At 43.8% G+C, this 24,006-nt stretch overlaps 1 protein-coding gene across 9 annotated transcripts in view; it reads left to right on the plus strand.

Moving 5' to 3' along the window:
- Positions 1 to 24,006, plus strand: part of farp2 (FERM, RhoGEF and pleckstrin domain protein 2) — a 184,658-nt gene that overhangs the window by 150,281 nt on the left and 10,371 nt on the right. For 5 of the 9 annotated variants that reach the window (XM_087993882.1, XM_087993874.1, XM_087993877.1 and 2 more), the window contains 6 exons: positions 729 to 797; positions 4,957 to 5,046; positions 10,142 to 10,162; positions 14,120 to 14,202; positions 22,377 to 22,495; positions 23,262 to 23,425. In XM_087993882.1, coding sequence (XP_087850008.1) covers positions 729 to 797; positions 4,957 to 5,046; positions 10,142 to 10,162; positions 14,120 to 14,202; positions 22,377 to 22,495; positions 23,262 to 23,425 — 546 coding nt within the window. The remainder of the gene's footprint in view (positions 1 to 728; positions 798 to 4,956; positions 5,047 to 10,141; positions 10,163 to 14,119; positions 14,203 to 22,376; positions 22,496 to 23,261; positions 23,426 to 24,006) is intronic. The other 4 variants (XR_015759241.1, XM_087993876.1, XM_087993875.1 and 1 more) reach the window with 2 other exon arrangements.

Raw genomic sequence — 24,006 nt, forward strand, 5'->3', positions numbered from 1 at the left:
GGCTAACATTCATCCTGTTTCTATATTGTTGAGCCCTGGAGAATTTATGTATGTGTCAATGAGGCCACCTCCCATTCTTCTGCACACTAGGGAATGCAGACCCAATCTCTCCTCATAAGACAATCCTACCATCTCAGGATTCAGTCTGGTGAACCGTTTAGACAGTTTGTTTCACAACCTCAGGCTTTCCCAAAGGCCTTGTGTAGTGAGATTTGTGCTTTTGTTGGGAAGAAGTGTAACAGAGCCTGCGGAAGCCGTGTCGGTCTGTACTGCCACCTACAGACTCAGTGTGAGAGTGGAAGAAAGTCATCTTTGTCTGCAAGGGACTGCCACTGAGATGAGGCTTTTAGGGGGCTCAAATCTGAAATTTGTTCATAACGGGATCTCTCAAACCTGAGTGTGATAAAGACTAGATGGTGTCTTTTTGCTGGTGTTGATTGAAGGATCCAAATTGGTTTTGGCATCAGGGAGAACCTCCCTGGTCTCCTTTGAATCTGATCTTTTTATGTTCACTTAGGGCAGAGAGGGCCTGAGTTTAATATCATTCTAATGGCGAGAGAATTAGTGATGACACTGTGGGCTTGAGGCTGCAGTAGCAAAGGGGACCTGCTCCTTTTGGATGGATATTATGGTCTAGCGATGATGATGGTCTTCAGAGTCAGTACTCGCATGGAGATTGAATGTTGTGTAAATATAATTTATAAATTCTGTACCTCCTTTCCCTTCAGGACTTCATTCGTGAAGGCTGTCTCTATAAACTTACCAAAAAAGGCCTACAGCAGAGGATGTTTTTCCTGGTAAGTATTGCCTCTATCTAATAGCCTTCTGAATCTAAAAGGTGCTATTTTGTTCCTCCTCAGTGATTTTTTTTCATGCTGGTAAGGGATCAGGCCTCATGAAAGGCCTTAATGCTCACTCTATTTGAAGGTCTCTCCTCTCTCTCTTTCTTCCTCCCCCCCACTTTTACTTTTTATATATTACATCCTTTTGCATTATACCAGTCATTGTTGGTTCATCTGTATGTGTTCACTTAGGTATGGCTAAGGAAATAACTAAGACCTGTAAAAATGGCGCAGCAATTATCACGGGGGATTTTAATCTACGTGTAGATTGGTCGAACCAGCTCGGTCAGGGTGGCCTTGAGGAGGAGTTCATCGAGTGTATCTGTGATAGTTTTCATGAACAGTATGTAATGGAACCGACAAGGGAGCAAGCTATCCAAGATCTGGTCCTGTGTAATGAGACAGGAATAATTGATGACCTCATAGTTAGGGGTCCTCTTGGAAGAAGTGATGACAATATGGTTGAATTTAGAATACACATGGAAAGTGTGAAGAAAGTAAAATCCAGTAGCAGGATCCTATGTTTGAACATGGAGGACGACAATAGAATGAGGGAGGACCTAGCTAAAGTAGACTGGAAACAAAGATTTAATGGTGGGACAGTTGACAAGCAGTGGAGCACTTTCAAAGAAATCTTTCAAAGTGCTCAGCAAATGTATATTCCAGTGAAAAGGAAAGACTGTAAGAAGAGGGGTAATCTGCCATGGGTGTCTAAGGAAATAAGGCAGGCTATCAAATTGAAAGAGAAGGCATACAACGTGGCCAAAAACATCAGGAAACTAGAAGATTGGAAAAACTTTAGAGGTCAACAGAAAGCCACAAAAAGAACTATAAAGAAAAATAAGATAGAGCATGAGAAAAAAACTTACACAGAACATAAAGACGGATAGCAAAAGTTTCCATAAATATATAAAATGAAAAGGAACGGCTAAAGTAAACATTGATCCTTTAGAGGATGAGAAGGGGCATTTTGTTATAGGATGTGATGAAATGGCCGACGTATTGAACAGGTATATTGTATCGGTCTTCACAGCAGAGGACACTAATACATGCCACTAAGTGACAAAGAGATCAAGGTATGTGAGGACCCGGTAATAATCATTATTACGGAAGAGCTAGTGTTGGGCAAGCTAATAAAGCTAAAGATAGATAAGTCTGTTGGCCCTGATGGAATACATTCCAGGGTTCTAAGAGAGATGGCAGAAGAAATAGCAGGGTCGCTGGCAGTAATTTTCCAAAATTCGCTGGACACTGGGGCAGTCCCAGCAGATTGGAAAACAGCACATGTGATGCCACAGTTTAAAAAGAGAAGTAGACAGAAGATGGGGAATTATAGACCAGTTAGCTTAACCTCTGTGATGCAGAAGATGCTTGAGTCTATTATCAAGGAAGAAATAGCAGGGCATCTCAAAAGAAATTGCCCCGTTGGACAGACACAGCATGGTTCATGAAGGGCAAGTCATGCTTGACAAATCTTTTGGAATTCTATGAAGACATTTCAAGCAAAGTGGACAATGGGGACCCAGTGGATCTGGTGTGCCTAGATTTCCAAAAGGCCTTTGACAAGGTGCCACACAAGAGGCTGCTGCATCAGATAAGGATGCATGGCATTAGGGGTAATGCATTAGCATGGATAGAGGATTGGTTGACTAACAGGAAGCAAAGAGTTGGGATAAATGAGTCCTATCCTGACTGGCAATCAGTGACTAGTGATGTGCCTCAGGGATCGGTATTGGGGCAGCAATTATTTACAATTTATATAGATGATTTGGAGTTGGGGAACCACATTTACAGTGTCAAAATTTGTCCATGACACTAAGATGAGTGGCAAGCAAAGTGGGCAGAGGACTGTGAAACTTTGCAGAGGAATATAGATACATTGAGTGAGTGGGCAAAGGTCTGGCAGATGGAATACAATGTTAATAAATGTGAAGTCATACATTTTGGTAGGAGTAACAGTAAAAAGGATTATTACTTGAATGGTAAAAAGTTGCAGCATGCTTATATGCAGAGGGACCTTGGTGTCCTTGTGCATGAATCACAGCAGGTTAATCTACAGGTACAACAAGCAATTAGGAAGGCAAATGGAATTTTGTCCTTCATTGCTAAATGGATTGAGTTTAAAAGCAGAGAGGTTATGTTGCAGCTGTACAAGGTGTTGGTGAGGCCACACCTGAAGCACTGTGTGCTGGTTTGGTCTCCTTACTTGTGAAAGGATGTGCTGGCTCTAGAGGAGGTTCACTAGGTTGATTCTGGAGTGGAGGGGGTTGGCTTATGAGGAGAGACTAGTAGACTGGGATTATATTCATTGGAATTTAGAAGAATGAGGGGGCAGTCTTGAGAAACATATAAAATTATGAAGGGAATGGATAAGTTAGAAGTAGAGAGATGTTCCCACTGGCTGTTGAAGCGAAGATAAGAGGGCATAGCCTCGAAATTGGAGGGAGCTGATTTAGGACTGAATTGAGAGCTAAGGTAGTTTTTTTTTTTGAAAAATAAATGAATTAAGGGATAAGGTGAAAGCATGGGTAAGTGGAACTGAGTCCACGAAAAGATCAGCCATGATCTTATTGAATGGCAAAGCAGGCTTGAAGGGCCAGACGGCCTACTCTTGCTCCTAGTTCTTCTGATCTTTTGTACCTCAGAATTCAGCGAAGTTGTTCATTCAGTCATGGTATATCATGATGGTTTTTTTTCCTATGGACGTGAACTCTCCTTGTCTGTGTACTGTTTCCTCAGCATCATTTATTCTCCCATGTATGAAGGTAGCCATATTTTATTGCATGTTTCTGGTTGAATGGTGTACTTTTAACTTGTTGGGATACTCTACTTTGACATGATCAGGTTTGGTACGGGGGTTGAGCTAGATGCTGTATTTAGATTGCATTGAATATTCCCATTACATATAAGCATTGATTAATACTGTATTGAAGGAGGTTGTTCATCCCATCAGGTTTGGTTCCTCCAGAAAACTATCCAATTATCTTCATTCTCCTTCTCTTTCATGAAACTTGTACATTTCTCAGATTCATTTTTGAAAGCTATGATTCCGCCTCCCCTTCAGACACCACATTCCATGCTGATAATTTACTGTGTAAAAGACATTTCCATCTGTTGCTTTTGACACACCCTAAATCTTTATCCTCTGGCTATTGACTCTGTGTCACTGCACATACAGTAGTTTTTCCTTCGGAATTGTCCAGGAGTTTAACTACCTCCATCGAACACCTGCTGTAAGGAGAAAAATCCCAGTTTTTCCACATAATTCCAGACCCTCGTTCCCGCCATTCTGGGTAATTTCTGTCATACCTTCCCCAAGGCCTTGGCATCCTCCTGGAAATGCGGTGCCTAAAACTGAGGCAAACGTTCCAGCTGAGGCCTTCATTTGATTGGTCCATAACTAGGCTTTAATCAAACACAATTTATTCTTGCAACAAAGTTAAAATATGACCAAAAAGAAGAACTTGCATAACTTTAACTCTATTGAAATACTTAACAAGATAATATGTTCATTAATGCCAATCATCAACTGTTCCAATTTGGCTGAATCACATAAACACGCCCTTTGGTAAAAATGCAATTCAACAAAACAGTCATAGTTCTCACATGCAGTCCCTCTCCAGTCCAGAAGAAAGAAACAATCTGTCCCTTATGATTTTTAAGAGGAAGCCCCACGTCTTAAGACTTCAGTCTAGCAATTGGGAACTTAAGCTGTTAGCTCAGCAGTTAGCAGACGCATTCTCATTATCTGGAAGCAAAACTAAAAACCTTTCTGGGTGTGAGTGAAACCTGACCCTACCTGCACATGATTCCTTTGTCTCATTTTAAAACAAAGAAACAGCCAAGGAGAACTCAGGCTGTTTTCAGCTGCCTGTCTGATGGAGACATCCCAGCGGCACTGTGGCCACACCACTCTGCAAGAAAAACAGGACAAAACACATCTCTCTTAAAGGCACAATACTGTCACAAATGTGTTTAATGACTGCTTGATATTACACTCCCAAGTGCTTTATTCCATTTAACATGACTCAGTTGGATGGAGTTGCATAGTTCGATTTTTATTTTTCTAAATCAGCCAGTTTTTCTAAATCACTACGTTTGTCATCTCTCCTAGTTCTCTGACATGCTGTTGTACACGAGCAAAGGAGTGACGGCCAGCAACCAGTTTAAAGTACATGGGCAGCTTCCTCTATGTGGAATGATAGTAAGTATACAGAGCGAAAGCCTGGCAGTGATTTTATTCGATGGACTGGCTTTGATTAATCTGTGCTGATTATTTTCTTGTTCAGCAGTTTTGTTACAAGGATAATAGAAGTATTTGGGAAACAGTGTACTACCTAGAATGCAAAAGAAACTCTTACAAGAGGAGCTGCTACAAGTTGTGCACAGAACCCGACAATCCTTTTTAACCTGCTTTTTATGTCCATGGGGATTTTAACTGTCTTGCCTTATGTATCGATTGTATTGAGAAATCTAGCTTGGTTACAGTGTTTCACAATGCAAGGCACCATCAATGTTGGCTGAATTAAAATCAGGAAATAAGGATCAGGTGACCCTGAGCATGTCTTTTAATAATCAGCACTTGCAGAGAGGGCAATAGACTAAGTCGACAAAGATCTACAATTGTGCCACCTTGGAAATGCCTTTCAGAGGCGAGACCAAGATGATGGATAATGGAAAGTGTGTCAAACACTCAGTTTTGTTAGTAAGTGGCAAAGTGAAAGGAAACTCACCATAATATTATTGCTAGAGAGAGAGAGACAAGAAAGATTTTAACTGTAGACAAGAGCTTAGAGCCTGGCATGGAAAGGTGACTGGCTTTTTCTGATTGAGAGGGAGGGAGAGAGAGAGAGAGAGGAGGAGTTCTAAATATAGGAGTGACGCATAAGTTCTGGCTGCACGTCTTCCTTGTGGCTGTTTGAGCACTTCAACAAAAATGCCCAAAATGTACTCTTAACATCTCTGTGTACCAAGGTTATTAGTCCTGGTACATTAAGTTGTTCTGTTGTATTCGCATCTTTACATATACTTGACTTCAGCACACGTGCCTTGGTCTATATCGTAAACAGTTCAGAGAATATAACTTTTTTTTCTGCTCAGGTGGGACCTGAACCCAGGTCTCTTGGCTCAGAGGTAAGGACACTACCACTGTGCAACTTCCTGACACCCTGGCCCTTATTTATATGACTGTAGCAATGAGATTTCAGAAATGACCTTTAAATAAGTGATCATTTGACTACAGTTTAGGAACATTTCCAGAAGGGGTAACTGGCAAGCAATTGAAACCAGAGCCCCTGGAATCCAAGGGCGAAGGGTGCCTTGGGCCAGATAGTAATTTGATAATACAAGGGAGGCCAGGCTGAATATTAAAAGTACAAAAAAGAAGTGAAAAGGAGACAATGGCAGGGAAACCACAGGATGAAAGTACATTGGCTGCTAATATAAAAGGGAGTGCAGAGTAGTCTTCTTAGGCAAACGAACAATAAAATAATTGTCAGAAGTGTGGTGGGGCTGGGTGGGACCAGCATGGGATTGGTTGGTAGAGAGAAAATGACAGTGGAGTTACAATGACGAGAGTTTATTGGAACTGCGAGCAATGCATACCCTCACCTTACTGTCCCTTAATGTTATCATAATGCTTCAGAATGTAAAACTAAAGCAATACACAGCAGACGCTGGAGAACTGAACTCGGAAACTGGAGAAACTCAGCAGGTCTGGCAACATTTGCAGAGAGAGAAACAATTAATGTTTCCAACCTGGTAGAACTCTTCTTCAGAACTGTTCTTTATCTTTTGCTCTGTGGCACTGATGATCTGTAATCTCGCTCTCACCTTCTCCTCTCCTTCCCTTCTGTTCTACTTTCTCCTGTCCACCTTGGTCTACACATTAGAACCCGTTGTTTTCTACTTCTGAAGAAGAATCATTCCAGACTAGAAGTGTTATCTCTCCCTTCTCTCCCTCCCTCTACCCCTCTTCCTGCCCTCCTCCCCCCTCCACATCCTCTTCCCCCTCACACTCTCCCCCCATGCGCGCGCACACTCTCTCTCTCTCTCCCTCCCCCCCCCCTCCCCCCCCTCTCTCTCCCTGCGCCCCCCCACCCCCAACATACTGCTATACCCGTTCTGTGGCACCTTCTGTTCATATTTTATGATGTAGCTGTACTCTTGCAGAAAATGAAGGAAGCACATGTCAGGTATATACAGGATAGATTGGGGCGGCACGGTGGCTCAGTGGTTAGCACTGCTGCCTCATAGCACCAGGGCCCCAGGTTCGATTCCAGCCTTGGGTGACTGTGTGGAGTTTGCACATTCTCCCCGTGTCTGCGTGGGTTTCCTCCGGGTGCTCCGATTTCCTCCCACAAGTCCAAAGATATGCAGGTCAGGTGAATTGACCATGTTAAATTGCCCATAGTGTTAGGTGCATTAGCCGGAGGGAAATGGGTCTGGGTGGGTTACTCTTCAGAGGGTCGGTGCGGCCTTGTTGGGCCGAAGGGCCTGTTTCCACACTATGCAATCTAATCTAATCTAAACTCATTCCATACATGCACTGTGTGGAATAAGCTGCTGCTCAGGTCCCTTTGAAATCTTTCCCTCACTTTAAACCTAGACCCTCCAGTTTTGGATTCCCTTACCTTGGGAAAAGACCTGGGTGATGCCCTACATGATTTTACAAAGCTCTGTAAGTTCACTGCTCGACTCCTCCACTCCAAGGAATAAGAGTCCCAGCCTCTCCTGATAACTCCAGCCTTCCAGTTACTGAGAGCAGTGAGTGGAATCAGAATCAAGTGATGGATAATTAGAAAATAGCATCTCACCCTTAGGGAATCAGTTCTAGAGAAGGACACAGTATTAATAAGGATTACACATCGTAGTGATGGGTTAATCAGGGTCAGAAATGTAAAATCTGAAACAGTGTGAGGTTGGAGGCAATGGAGAGACAACTAGTGCAATGGAAGGTAATGGGGTGAGAGGGAAAGATAAGACTAGCAATGATGGAAGGAGAATAATGAAAATGGACTAACGGCAGCTAACCTGTTTTGAGAAAGTTTTGCACTCTTGTTAAGTGGCGAATCACTGCAGAAAGGCTGCAGTGTTATGTTTTCAATAAGCCCCTCAGGAGACCACCGCATGCTGGTTTGTCCATTTATGAATAAAATTCAGGGTAACCGCTGAAGACATTTCCACCCACTGGCAACTTGTGCCACCCAGCTGAAGACTCTATCCCTCTGCTTTTACTGATCATGGTAACTTCCTGTGTACAGTACTTTGTAGCACAGTCAGCAATGTCCAGCTGAAAACCACACCTTGTGGACACTGGGCATCTGAGCCGTGGCCACTGTTTCTTTGATGTCTCGTAAATGGGGCAAGAGCCGGTTTACTCTCTGTCTCCAAGGAAAGATGTGGAGGAGCCGGTATTGGACAGGGGTAGACAAATTAAAAATCACACACCAGGTTATAGTCCAACAGGTTTATTTGGAAGTACAAGCTTTCAGAGCACTGTTCCTTCGTCAGGTAGCTAGTGGGGCAGGATCATAGGACACAGAATTTATAGCAAAAGATCATTGTGTCATGCACTGATGTGATATTGTGATATATTGAACAAACCTAGATTTCTGTTAGGTCTTACATTTTTTAGAATGGGTTGCAGATTTCGATTCATTGATATGTAAATCCCAGAACCCCATTCTAAAAGATGAAAGATTTAATAGGTTTGTTCAATATATCACATCAGTGCATGTTACTATGATCTTTTGCTCTAAGTTCTGTGTCCTATGATCCTACTCAACTAGCACCGCTCCAAAAGCTTGTACTTACAAATAAACCTGTTGGACTATAACCTGGTGTCATGTGATTTTTAACTTTGTCCAAGGAAAGAGTTGGAGGATTGTGTCCAATTCCAGCAGCAATGGTTTTACAGAGGATGTTAAAAGGGGGACAAAGGAGATCTAATACTGACACTTATACAAAAATTCTTCCTGTTTATGTCATGAATAAGCAAATCTTAGCAGGACTTATACACTTAATGGTAAGGTTCTAGGGAGTGTTGCTGAACAAAGAGACCTTGGAGTGCATGTTCACTCCTTGAAAGTGGAGTCACAGGTAGGTAGGATTGTGAAGAAGGTGTTTGGTATGCTTTCCTTTATTGGTCAGAGTATTGAGTACAGGAGTTGGGAGGTCATGTTGTGGCTGTACAGGACATTGGTTAGGCCATGTTTGGAATATTGCATGCAATTCTGGTCTCTTTCCTATCGGAAAAATGTTGTGAAACTTGAAAGGGTTCAGAAAAGATTTACAAGGATGTTGCCAGGGTTGGAGGATTTGAGCTATAGGGAGAGGCTAAACAAGCTGGGGCTGTTTTCCCTGGAGCGTCAGAGGCTGAGGGGTGATCTTATAGAGGTTTACAAAATTATGAGGGGCATGGATAGGATAAATATACAAAGTGTTTTCCCTGGGTTCGGGGAGTCCAGAACTAGAGGGCATAGGTTTAGGGTGAGAGGGCAAAGATATAAAAGAGACCTAAGGGGCAACTTTTTCACGCAGAGGGTGGTACATGTATGGAATGAGCTGCCAGAGGAAGTGGTGGAGGCTGGTACAATTGCAACATTTAAGAGACATTTGGATGGGTATATGAATGGGAAGGATTTGGAGGGATATGGGCCGGGTGCTGGCAGGTGGGACTAGATTAGGTTGGGATATCTGGTTGGCATGGACGGTTTGGACCGACGAGTCTGTTTCCATGCTGTACATCTCTATGACTCTGTGTTTCTCCTGGCTGAATGGCTGATAAAGTGCTTGGAAAGAACCAAATCTAACATCAGGAAAATTATCCTTGTGCCATGAGTAATAGCATTTGATTGCACTGTCCGCTAGATCAGTGGATACAGATTTAATAGTAGGGAAATTATATGAAAGCCAAAGGAGAAAATTTGCAGGGATATGAAGTGTGAGATGTGGGCCTACCCAGGCATTAAGGTCCTGTTCAAAGTTTCCCCTGTGCTGGAAATATGCCACAGCCTGCCTGAATGTGTATTTTTTAATGTAAGAATGGGCAAGTAGGACTAACTCTCAGAATAGTTTTTTTTTAAAAGATTGGCACATGCTCCAGTGGACTAACTGGAGCCCTGGAATATACTTGGTGTAATTCTAGAAACCATATTCAGCAAAACTCACTGCCGTCAGCAGCATACGTGAATGTTTAGCTGACTGAGAATGTCAGCTTTCGTTGGCAGGGCTCCATTGTGCAGTAATCTCCTCATGCTGTCTGTCTGTTTTCTTCCTTTGTATTTGCATCTCTGCAGCTAATCGTGCTGGAACCCCCGGTGAGTATGTTCAGTGAGAATGGGATTCCCCTTCTTAGCACAGCAGCTGTCGGCTTACTGTAAATTTTGTTTGTACTTAGGATTATTGTGCAATTATGGCAGATTTAGAAACTCCTTCAATGTCTTGTGAGAGATATAAGTATATTTTTAGACCTGTCTTTGCTGCAGCTTTCCTGCCATGTTGGTAGTTTTGCTAATTACTCTGTTGTATTGCTCCAAATCTTTCCACTTGGTTTCTCTATTTGCCTCCTTTATTTATGTTTGACCTGTCACTCAACTGAACTGGAATCGAGCAATAAGATGCTCTCAATCTTCTTCACTGGTGTCTGCCATGGCTCAGTGTTGATTTTAGTTTTCTCCGATGCTAGTTTCCTGAGCTAACTAAATTAATACCAGTCTTCTTCATCTTGTCTATAAGCTACTGAATTGATGTTCATTTTGCCAGAGCTTGTAAAATGACTTAAATCAGAAGTAGGAGAAAGTGAGGACTGCAGATGCTGGAGATCAGAGCTGAAAATGTGTTGCTGGAAAAGCGCAGCAGGTCAGGCAGCATCCAAGCAGCAGGAGAATCGACGTTTCGGGCATGAGCCCTTCTTCAGGAATTCCTGAAGAAGGACTCATGCCCGAAACGTCGATTCTCCTGCTGCTTGGATGCTGCCTGACCTGCTGCGCTTTTCCAGCAACACATTTTTCAGCTTAAATCAGAAGTATCATGGCATGATACTTCCAAGAGTTTTCTTGAAGATAATGCAGAGAGTCTGCACCTACTACACCAGCCATTGCTGTATTGCAGAGTCTGAAGGGGAGACTGAATCAGGGTTGTGATTGAGATATGTAAAATTATGGTGCAGATACAAAGGAGGTTTTTCTCCTGGTGGAGGGGCAGGTGACCAGGGGGTGTGGATTCAAGGTGAGGGGGAGGAGATTTAAGGAAGATGAGGAAATTCTTTTCCTCGCCCAGAGTGTGGTGGGAATCTAGAACTCGCCGCCAGTAAGGGTGGAAGAGGCAGAAATTCCCCCTAACATATTTAGATATACATTTGTGATGCCAAGGCATACAAAGCAGTAGGCCAAGTGCTGGAAAATGGGATTGGAATAGTGAAGTGATTGATTCTGTGCTGGTCAAAAATAACGGGCTGAAAGGCCTTTTACTGAACTGTAGAGCTCGAGGATTTCTGGCTCGAAGATGCAGTACCCGAAAGCCAGTCTTATACTAAGTTTGTATGCTTTAAACAAGTGTCCCCAATCTGTTAAATTGGGATAATTTATCAAAGGGCATTCTCTATTCCTTTAATTGTTTTATTATCTTGATCAAGTGATTTCTGTACTGAATAGGCCAAGGCCTCAGAGCCTCTCTCAGTCACTTGAGGACGGTAACGTTCTTATAGTGGTCTTTTGGACCTTTTCCAGAGTCACCATTGCCAGAGGTCAGAGTCTGACTAGCAACCTGGACAGCATCAAAACAGTGTCCTTTGATTTTTACCGAATGATTGTGTTAATACAATCTGACACATATTAGTGTTATTTATCACTTCTCTACATTGGTCATCTTTTGTTGTCTGTGCATTTTAGCACCCCCAAAATAATAATCTCTTTCAAGCCCTTTAGATTTTTTTTTCTCTGAGAATGAGATGTTCTGTGATGACTCTACCAGCATCAAGACTAATATCACAAGTCACAACCTGGCAACTAATGTACACACTGAGCACCCTTATTCTGCCTCCTACTTCCTAACTAATTACCTACCCATACCAGTAGGTTGCTTCCAATTCTGAAAGCTTTTACTAACAGCACTGAATGTGTGAAACTTTATTGAATGCCTTCTGGAGGTCCAAATAAATAACATTGATAGAAACCCTGTTTACCCACCTCATTAATGACCTCAAAATATTCAACTCTATTTGTTGAACATGATGTACCCTTTACTAGATCATGTTGCTTCTCTCAGATGAGGATCTGTTTGTCCAAGTATCCCCTCATTTTACCCGAGTAATCATAGAACGTAACACATTACATTGCAGTACAGGCCCTTCAGCCCTCGATGTTGCACCGATCTGTGAAACCAATCTGGAGCCCATCTAACGTACACTATTTCATTTTCATCCATATGTTTATCCAATGGCCACTTAAATACCCTTAATGTTGGCGAGTCCACTACTGTTGCAGGCAGAGTGTTCCACTCCCTTATTACTCTGAGTAAAGAACCTACCTCAGGCGACTGACTGTGTGGAGTTTGCACGTTCTCCCCGTGTCTGCGTGGGTTTCCTCCGGTTTCCTCCCACAGTCCAAAGATGTGCAGGTCAGGTGAATTGGCCATGCTAAATTGCCCGTAGGGTTAGGTTAGGGGTAAATGTAGGGGTATGGGTGGGTTGCGCTTCGGCGGGTCGGTGTGGACTTGTTGGGCCAAAGGGCCTGTTTCCACACTGTAATGTAATCTAATGTAATCTAATCTAATCTACCTCTAATAATCTATCAGCCCTCAATTTAAAGCTATGTCCCCTCATGCTAGCCATCACCATCTGAGGAAAAAGGCTCTTACTGGGCACCCTATCTAATCCTCTGATCATCTTGTATGCCTCTATTAAGTTACCTCTCAACCTCCTTCTCTCTAACAAAAATAGCCTCAAGTCCCTCAGCCTTTCCTCATAAGACCTTCCACACTACCAAGAATCTTAGCATTAGCCCAGTACTCTGTATTCCTGTTACTCCTTCCAAAGTGAATCACTTCACACTTTTCCACCATTTGCCTCCTCTCAGCCCAGCTCTGCAGCTTATCTATGTCCCTCTGTAACCTGTAACATCCTTCAGCACTATCCACAACTCCACCGACCTTAGTGTCATCCTCAAATTTACTAACCCATTCTTCTACGCCGTCATCCAGGTCATTTATAAAAATGACAAACAGCAGTGGCCTCAAAACAGATCCTTGAGGTACAGTACTAGTAACTGAACTCCAGGATGAATATTTTCCATCCTATCTTTTAAAATCCTTTCCAAACCTTCACCCACAACCGAAGTAAAGCTCACAGGTCTATAATTACCAGGGTTGCCTCTACTCCCCTTCTTGAACAAGGAGACAATATTTGCTATCCTCCAGTCCTCTGGCACTATTCCTGTAGACAATGATGACAAAGATCAAAACCAGAGACTCCGCAATCTCCCAGCTTCCCAGAGAATCCGGAGATAAATTCCATCCGGCCCAGTTCTAATAGCTTCCTGATAACAGACTTTAGATTAATAGGTATCGAATTTCCTATTTATTTCTCAGAAGTATTAAATAATAATAGCGACATTCAAAATTGTCCAATATCAGGAGACCGCTCTGAAAAGAATTTTGGAAAAACATTTTGCATCTGCTTCTCCCTGTAGCTGAGTATTAATAAATTGGAATCTACCAAGCACTGGAGATTTGACTATCTTAAGCCTCATTACTTTCTCCATTACTGTTTCTTTTAAAATGAGATTAAATCTATTAAGTTTCTCACCTTGATTTACTGCTTTCTCATAGCTCAAGTATTTTATTGTCATCTGCTCTATCAAGTTGTTATTTAGTAAATTTGCCATTTCCTTATTTTAGTTACAATCTTTATCTATATCTGTCTTAAGAAGGTCTATATTACTCACAACCATCAGCTTTCAGTTAATGCACTTGTAAATACTTAAACTCTTATCCATGATATCCCTTAATTTTTATTGTTTTCCCTTTTCTGTTGAGCCTACCATTTCCTTTGTATCTTTTTGCTTTTCTTTGTATCCTTCCCAATCAATGCGATCGTTGCATTTTTTGTAAAGACTTACTTTTATTTTTTATTGTCTCTCACATCTTTTATTGACCAAATGTCTTGAAAGCTTTACCTTGTGAATCTTGGATCTGTTCACCTTGAGGTATTTGCATTTTCTGAATATGGTTATGATTGACCATGTTGCTGCATCGTTTATAACTGTTTATTATTGTAGGTCGAGGAGACTGAGAATGAGTGGTCTGTTCCACATTGTTTCACCATATACTCTGCTCCGAAGACAGTTGTTGTCGCAGCCAGGTAGGTTTCTCACTTATGCTTAAAAGTGTGTGGACGTTTTAATCATCCTATTTTCAATGGTTACCTTCAGTTTCTTGTCCTGGTAGAAAGATGTGTCAGGGTACAGCTCATGCGATGCATGAAAACTGCTCAGAGGGAAGTGATTAAGGGATGGACAGCTATCTGTTACTTCCTGAGTCGATGCGTAACCACCCAACTGTCACCTTTTGAGAGGGTTTGAGGGTCCCACAAAGTTGCCTTCCTTAAGTAATAAGGAGAAAGTGAGTGCTGCAGATGCTGGAGATCAGAGCTGAAAATGTGTTGCTGGAAAAGCGCAGCAGGTGAGGCAGCATCCAAGGAACAGGAGAATCGACGTTTCGGGCACAAGCCCTTCTTCAGGAATGAGGAAAGTGTATCCAGCAGGCTAAGATAAAGGTAGGGAGGAGGGACTTGGGGGAGGGGCGTTGGAAATGGGATAGGTGGAGGGAGGTCAAGGTGAGGGTGATGGGCCAGAGTGGGGTGGGGGCGGAGAGGTCAGGAAGAAGATTGCAGGTTAGGAAGGTGGTGCTGAGTTTGAGGGATTTGACTGAGACAAGGTGGGAGGAGGGGAAATGAGGAAACTGGAGAAATCTGAGTTCATCCCTTGTGGTTGGAGGGTTCCCAGGCAGAAGATGAGGTGCTCTTCCTCCAACCGTCATGTTGCCATGGTCTGGCGATGGAGGAGTCCAAGGACCTGCATGTCCTTGGTGGAGTGGGAGTGGGGGGGGGGAGTTAGTGTTGGGCTACGGGGTGGTTGGGTTGGTTGGTGCGGGTGTCCCAGAGGTGTTCTCTGAAACCTTCCGCAAGTAGGTGGCCTGTCTCCCCAATATAGAGGAGACCACATCGGGTGCAGCGGATGCAATTGATGTGTGTGGAGGTGCAGGTGAATTTGTGGCGGATATGGAAGTGTCCCTTGGGGCCTTGGTGGGAAGTAAGGGGGGAGGTGTGGGCGCAAGTTTTGCAGTTCTTGCGGTTGCAGGGGAAGGTGCCGGGAGTGGAGGTTGGGTTGGTGGGGTGTGGACCTGACGAAGGGGTCACGGAGGGAGTGGTCTTTTTGGAACGCTGATAGAGGAGGGGAGGGAAATATATCCCTGGTGGTGGGGTGCGTTTGCAGGTGGCGGAAATGACGGCGGATGATACGTTGTACATGGAGGTTGGTGGGGTGGTAGGTGAGGACCAGTGGGGTTCTGTCCTGGTGGCAGTTGGAGGGGCGGGGCTCAAGGGCGGAAGAGCGGGAAGTGGAAGAGATGCCCTTGAGCCCCCGCCCCTCCAACTGCCACCAGAACAGAACCCCACTGGTCCTCACCTATCACCCCACCAACCTCCATGTACAACGTATCATCCGCCGTCATTTCCGCCACCTCCAAATGGACCCCACCACCAGGGATATATTTCCTCCCCTCCCCTATCAGCGTTCCAAAAAGACCACTCCCTCCGTGACCCCCTCGTCAGGTCCACACCCCCCACCAACCCAACCTCCACTCCCGGCACCTTCCCCTGCAACCGCAAGAAATGCAAAACTTGCGTCCACACCTCCCCCCTTACTTCCCTCCAAGGCCCCAAGGGACACTTCCATATCCGCCACAAATTCACCTGCACCTCCACACACATCATCTATTGCATCCGCTGCACCCGATGTGGCCTCCTCTATATTGGGGAGACAGGCCGCCTACTTGCGGAACATTTCAGAGAACACCTCTGGGACACCCAGACCAACCAACCCAACCACCCCGTAGCCCAACACTTTAACTCCCCCTCCCACTCCACCAAGGACAAGCAGGTCCTTGGACTCCTCCATTGCCAGACCATAGCAACACGACTGTTGGAGGAAGAGCGCCTCACCTTCTGCCTGGGAACCCTCCAACCACAAGGGATGAACTCAGATTTCTCCAGTTTCCTCATTTCCCCTCCCCCCACCTTGTCTCAGTCAAATCCCTCAAACTCAGCACCGCCTTCCTAACCTGCAATCTTCTTCCTGACCTCTCCGTCCCCACCCCACTCCGGCCTATCACCCTCACCTTGACCTCCCTCCACCTATCACATTTCCAACGCCCCTCCCCCAAGTCCCTCCTCCCTACCTTTTATCTTAGCCTGCTGGATACACTTTCCTCCTTCCTGAAACGTCGGTTCTCCTGTTCCTTGGATGCTGCCTGACCTGCTGCGCTTTTCCAGCAACACATTTTCAGCTTCCTTAAGTAATAAACCAAGTATTGGAATGACGTTGGTAGCTTATTTTATTGTTGGCATTCGAGAGAGTAGAGATTTGATGAGACTAACTTGGTAATTATCTGTTGGTGTACACTTGTAAGTCTACATGTATGATAATGTGTACGTGAAAAGATAAGTATACCCAAGTCAGAGTAGGCTTTTCTGTGTGAGTGGTATATGTAGATGTGTGTGTGCATGTGCACAAATGACGTTGGTCTATTCACCTTATCTTTGCCCCTCATTGTTTTATAAATCTCTATATAAGTTCACCCCCTCAACCTTCTAACCTCCAGTGAAAGAATCCCAACCTATCCAGCCCATTTTTAAAACACAAACCGTCTATTCATACCATTCAATCTCTTCTGAATCCTCTCTAGATTAACAATATCCTTCCTATAGCAGGCTGCCTGGAACTGGACATAGTACTGCAGAAGAGGCCTCACTAACATCCTGTACAACGTCAACATGACGTCCCAACTCCTGTACTCAGTGGTTTGAGCAATGAAGGCAGGCATGTTAAATGCCTTCTTAACCACCCAACCCCTCTACGTCTGACGCAGATTTCAAAGAATGAACCCCTGGATTTCTCTGTTTTACAACACTACCCAGGACCCTACCATTAATTGTCCTGTCCTTCTAGAACAAAATCGATCAAAAGTGACTCATTCAGTTGCAAACTGTTTTGATGTGTTTGATTAGTTGAAAAATTAAAGTTTTTCAGTTCAGGAATGTATGCTGCTGATGACAGAGCTTGCTGTTGTTCTACCTGAGGGCCAGTGATATGTTCGCAACAGAGAATAGGTGTTTAAATCTGGCATGATGTATCTATATATATAAAATGGACACTCAACCAATTATAAAAACCATATTGTATTAAATACAATTAAAGCCTGGAAGATAATGCGGCAAGACGAGGGTAATTCACAAAAACCGCTCCTTATACTCCTATAAGTGATTTTCAATGGGGGCACACAGATGCTACATTTAAAACCTGGAGGTCCAGGGGTATTTCTCGCTTAGGGAGGTTATGATTCTTTTGAACAGCTGCTCCAGAAATTTGGACTGCCTAATGGAGACCTTTTTCGATATTTCCAAATTTGAGATTATATACAGAAGACCACCACATTATTGGATAGCTCTTATAAATCGGATAGGGAAAGAAGAGTGCTATGGCCAATGGGTCCACCCTCGGTCAGCACGCTTTATCACTCATTACAGAACGAAGTATCGGAAGACATGGAACAATTGTTTAAAACACAGAATCAGGAATTGGGGTTGGAAATCCCTTCAGAAATGTGGGACAACATCTGGGAAAATGCCAGAAAGATCTCAATTTGTAATAGAACCCAAACTATTCAATTAAAGATACTCCATAGGACTCATATAGCACCAGAACAATTGGCGAAAATTTAGGGCAGGAGCATCTCCAATGTGTCCTAAATGTAAAATAGAAGTGGGCACTCTCACACATTGCTTATGGACATGTCATAAGATCCGCAAATACTGGACCAAAGTAGCAAATGCGCTGACAGAAATCTTGGGAGCAGAAATTGGAGTAGATCCAGTATTTCTTCTCCTGGGCTTCTCGAACCTGCCTTCCCTGGATGTGCACGGGAGGAAATTATTTACCATTCTCTCCTTTTGTGCAAGGAAAAATATCTTGGTAAACTGGGTAGCTGAGGTCCCTCCAGGACTTTCGAATTACCACAGGTTAATCAGGGAATGTATTCTCCTTGACTGACAAATATGGTGCACCAAAAAACTGAATTATTATATAAAATATGACAGCTCTTCCTGAATTACATAGATACAGATATTTCAGCCTGTCTTGTATGTATTTGTTACTGTTACTGCTTTGTGATGACTGCTTCTCTCTTTCCCACCCACCCCTCAGAAACCCAGCAAGTCCCTGCCCCTCCCGCCTTCCGGCCATTCTAAGGGAGCCTGCCCTTACACCCCTTCCGGCTCTTGGTCTGCACCATGCCTCTTCCAGCCACTGAGGACAGCCTGTCCTGTTTCCCCAATCCCACCCCACCCCACCCCACCCCATCCCCGCCCTTTGCACCTTCCAGCCACCTGTAGGACTGCCCGCCTGGTACCTTCCGGGGTGACAACGCTGAGGACAGCCTACACGTCTTCCGGCTCTGTCTACCCCTATGTACCATCTGGCTCTCGTCTACCTTGACATGCCATCCGGCGTGTGGATTGCCCTGACCCACCTTCCGGATACCTCTCAGGCAGCCTGTCCCTCTCACTGGGATGACGGCACACAGGGAAGGCCACAAGCCTTCTGGCTCTCAGCCTGTCCTTACATATCTTCTGGCTCTCGGCCACTCCGATACACCTTCTGGCCACCTCTAGGACAGCCCATCCTGATTATCCCTTCTCAGGATGACAGCGCCCAGAACAGGCTACCCACTTTCGGGGCGGCCTATCTGCCCTCCAGCTCTCGGGGTGACAGCATTCGGGACAACCTATGCGCCTCCTAGCTCATAGTGAGGCTTGCCAGACCCAGGGACACACAAGACAGAATCAATTACCAAAAACAGAGTTCACTCCCAAACTCCAGGACACGGTAAAATGCTCACCTCCCATGACGCACATACGGGTGTTGTCTTTAGAGAGCCTAGTCCACTGACAAGGGCCAGGCCTATCCACAGAAAGAGCTCATCTGGAAAAGTCCATTTTCTCACGGGCTAAGTCCATACACCAAAAAAAAATGAAAACACATACGAAAAATAAAGAAAACCAGAGTGCAAGGGCTAAGACCTGACACACACACACTCAACACAGTCCTTTTCTCAGAGTAAAGGAGAAAAGAGTAACACAGGCTATAACCAACCAGTGAAACAATGAGAATGGAGTTACACCTGAAATACATTGACTATGTAAATCAGGCATTATAGAAATCAGTCATCAAAAAAGAAATACCAGTTAACAAAACTGGCTTTGTAAACTATCCAGTTTAGGAATCAGGTTCTCCCAAAAAAAAAGCAGCAACCAACAGTAGCAGTAACACATTGTGACCCAGTCAGTACAGAGTCAGTCCCCTAAACAGAGGAGATTCTAAATATCCTGTTTTTTTTATTTTATTAAACAATACAGTTTACATTAACAGCTGTATACAGAGACTTCTGGCTCTCGGTTGGCACCTACATACCAGCTGGCTCTCACCCACCCCAACACGCCATCTGGCCTGTGGACTGCCCTGACACACCTTTTGGCCAACTCTAGGACAGCCCTTCCCCTTCCTTGTGCCGACGGCATGCAGGGCAACCCACAAGCACTCCGGATCTCAGCTTGCCCCTACACACCTTCTGGCTCTACGCTGCTCTGACACACCCTTCAACCACCTCTAGGACAGCCTGTCCCGATTACCCCTTCTCAGGAGGACAGCGCTCAGAACGGCCTACCACCATGCAGCTAATGGGGTGACTGGCATCGGGGCCTACCTATCCTCCGGCTTTCGGGGCAACCTACCCACCCTCCGGCTCTTGGGGCGACAGCTTTCAGGATGACCTATGAACCTCTCCGCTCACAGTAAGGCCTGCCAGACCCAGGGGGACACAAGACCGTGCACGTGATAAAACCGACAAGCAACAAGACAGAGTCAGTTATCAACAAACAGACTCCCTTCTAGTACAGAGTTCATTACAATAAACAGTTCTCTTCAAAATGTAGAGTCCATTCCCAGGAACAGAGTGCACTCCAGTATACTAAGTGCGTGTCAGAAATAGAGTCCATTGCTAAAAACAGAGTCCACAACTGAGGGCAGAGTCCACTCCTGAAGGCAGCAAACGCACTCCCCACAGCATACAGGTGTTCATTCTCCAGAGAGTCCTGGCCCATCCATAGACAACCAGGCCCACTCACAGGAACACGGTACATTGTAAAGGTGCAGTTAACTCACAGGGGTTTGGTCCACTCCCGAATGTGAGGTCTACTCCCAAACTCCAGGATGTAGCAAGTGCCCACCTCCCAGCACATGTACAGGTGTTCAGTCTTTACAGAGGCCTAGTCCTAGGACCAGGCCTACCCACAGGAGCAGCTCATCTGGAAGGATGTATTTTCTCACAAGGGCTCATTCCAAACACCAAAAAAGTGAAAGCACATGCCAAACAAAAGAGTGCAAGGGCTGAGCCCTGCCACAAAATCAGCAAGTCCTTTTCTCAAAGTGAAAGAGTAACACACAGGCTGTAACCAATCAGTGAAATAACTGTTCACTAATAAGAACTGAGTTACACCTAAACACACATTGTCTGTATAAATCAGGCAGTTTAGAAATCAGCCCTCAATAAAAAAGGAATACCAGTTAACAAAAACTGGCTAAATAATTCAGCCAGTTCAGGAATCAGGTTTACTCCCCTTCCCCCCCCCCCCCCCCCCCCAGGTTAACAGCCCCAATCAGGGAACTCATTCTCTGAGGACCACTTGGCTGACCTTGTTACAATCACTACAGTTTGCTGACTTGAGTTTGATAATCCAGAGAGAGAGGGTGGGAAAGAATGCAGAAACCAGTTCATTCAGTGAGATGACATCGATAAAAGCTCATAATTGCGGTTCCCAAAAGCAGGGTTGGGTTGATGTCCTGAGGAATTATAGTTAAAGTTTGCAGGAGGTAGATGAATTCTTCAGAAGCTGGAAATTGCAGTTATCACTGAGGAAGACATCCTACAAGGCTGTTGTGACATTAGTTTAGGGGATCAGGTTTAAGTTGTCCAATGAGCTATGTTAGCAGCTTGTTACAAGCTATTGTGAAGTGATATATGAAGAAAATAATATCGATGAACGCACAGAAGTTTGCAGATAGGGAAATTGATTACATTAGTGCAAGTTGAATACTGAGCTTTAGATAGGGATGACCCTTCACTGTGATTTTTATGCCTGTAAAGATAGTGTTGGAAGTTCATGATTTTTTTTCCTTTTGTGTCATGAAGGCTATTGATCTTTTGTTAAATGTACATTGGCAGCCTCCTTTGAATATTTTCAGTGACTGACCTCCATGACAACAAAAAAAAGGTCTATCAAGTCATATCTCACTCTGAGACAAAAACGGCAATTACTGGAGAAACTCAGGAGATCTGGCAGTATCTGTGGAAAAAGAAAGCAGCATTAGTGTTTCAGGTCCAATGATCGTCCTTCAGAACTTTTCACTCGCAATGATCTGATCTGTCCAGTATTGCCATCATCTGCAGTCATAACCTTAGAAATGAAGCGAGCATCCTTGACATGCCAGAACAGCTCAGGGTTTGAGGAATTTTAGCTACAGTGTTACTTTGGAGAAGCTGACTGTGTTCTCATTGGGACAAAGGAGAGTTAGGAAAATTGATAAAGGTATCCAAAATTCTAAAAACCTTACATCAGGGAGACAAACACTGTTCTCGTGGTCCAAGGATGAGGAGATGCTAATTTTAAGAATTTAGGAAGAAACACAATGGAGAAAAGAGGGCTTTTTTTTAAACTCAGTGATCAATAATGAAGTCATATCCCATGAAGTCAAGATATTTAATGATTTCAAGAGAAAATTGAATGGGCATTTGAGGAAAATAAAGTTGCAGGGCACCAGGACTGTTTGGATTGTTTGGTAAAGAATTTGTTTCAATGGGCTGAGTAGCCTCCTCTGTGCTGTATGATTGCCGTGTTTTCAGATTAATACTCAAGATGGGAAGTTGCTAGGTACAGATACTGCACCCCACAGTCAATTGCTCGCTGTTTGTTACAGAGCACAACTCGCTGAAATATGGGCATCTTTTCAGCTGTAGATGTATGATCTAGAGAGTTCAGAGGAAGAAAAGTAAGAGACAAAAATTGGCACTCAGTAACAGGAGTCCCTTGGCACAGCAGTGTATTGGCAGCAACTGCTTACTGGCTTACAGATTTTGAAGTGATTCCAATTGTGTAGGAAGTCCTGTGCTTATATCTCGCCCGTTTGTTATCCTCTTTCTCAGCTCGCGCGTGGAGATGGGGAAATGGATTGAGGACTTGACCATGGCCATTGAGGTGGTGAAGAAATCAAATGAGAAGAGAGACACAATGCTGGAAAGCAACATCTCTGATTGTTCAAACCGTAAGTTAATTAGTAAAAATGATTATGGATTGACTTTATTCTTAATATACCATCAACAGTGGGTACAGGAACGGAGGAACCGGTATTTAATTCTGTTCATAATTCAGTTCTATCCGATATCCAGTATTTACCTGGGAAATGAATCACATCCATCAGTAACATCCATGTAACTTGCTCCATTTTTCTTCATCCCTACTTTACATTTCTGGTTTCATGCCTGGCTATTGCAAAGTGATAGTGAAGCATAATATAATGATTTGCTTTTAGTGAAAGGGAGGAAATATTCTGTAGCTCCGTCTTCAGACATGTTATTGTGGTACCCAGCTAAGTGATTCAACTTCTATGTGTCCTGAAGTATCAAAATCCTTGTGTATGATCAGTGACTGTAAAGGTGTCCAACAAAAGCTGAATTCCCAGTATATTTTCCATTTAGAGATCTAAGCTTTCACTTCTGAGTAATGTTATTGAACTGATGTGATCTGCGACTCCCCGTGAATTCTTCAATAAGGATTAAGAACCCAGTTCTTCAATGGACCTGATTGTGGCAATGGAATGCCTAGTTTGTTGGTTTTTTTTTAAACTAATGATGATGTCAGCTAAAGTCTTTTGTATTGGGAAGTCATTACAATTTCAGACTTGGCAGTGATCATTGTTTCATTTTCATTCTGCTAACCAATGATACCTTGACAGCAATTCCTGTATGGTTTTTTGAAGCCTACTAGTCAGATAGTTATTCTTCTTTATGCATTTATCCTAATATTCCCAGGATCTTCAGACGAAGTGTCACTGGAGCAGGAATCTGAAGACGATACTCACTCCTCCCACAGTTCGTTGGAAAAGCAGACCCACCACCGTGCCAACACCACAATGCACGTGTGCTGGCATCGCAACACGAGTGTCTCCATGTTGGACCACAGTGTTGCAGTGGAGGTACCCAGCAGGGCACTCTTACCACCTCCTACACCTCAGGATAACCCAGAGCCACACACAGTACAAATAAGGCCATGTGTATCCATTCTATCAGCTAAAGTGAAATCAATCTTTAACTTCCTCTGCCAACTATTGCTTGGACTTTGGAAATTAAATTGACAAACCAAAACTATTTTCTTGTTATTGAGAACTGGCAGCGTTTGATTTAGTAATTCCATTGTGAGTGGGAAGTATTGGATAATCTGAGTTGTGAAGTTGTCCTTTGTATTGGTCACAGGATTCCAATTCTGTGACACATTGATTTTTCTTTCAGTTTAATGCACTTTTCAGCTTGAAGGAATGATCTGCAATGAATCTTCCTCAGTCTGGTAGCCTGTTCAGGGTTGACAAGTCATATGTATAGGAGATCTTGAGTCTAAAGTTTTCAAGAGGTTGGAGACCAGATTTGTGATCAGTGGCTGTGCCACTAAAAAGAAAGATGTGCATTACATAATGCCTTAAGTGACAACTAGCTATCTCCAAATCACTGTACAGCCAGTGAAATATATTTAAAGTGTAGTCATTATGTAATTTTAAAAAAT

This window comes from Chiloscyllium plagiosum, unplaced genomic scaffold (assembly GCF_037043375.1).
Source record: "Chiloscyllium plagiosum isolate Xiang-an unplaced genomic scaffold, Cpla_swu_hap1 HiC_scaffold_13, whole genome shotgun sequence".
NCBI classification, from domain to species: domain Eukaryota; kingdom Metazoa; phylum Chordata; class Chondrichthyes; order Orectolobiformes; family Hemiscylliidae; genus Chiloscyllium; species Chiloscyllium plagiosum.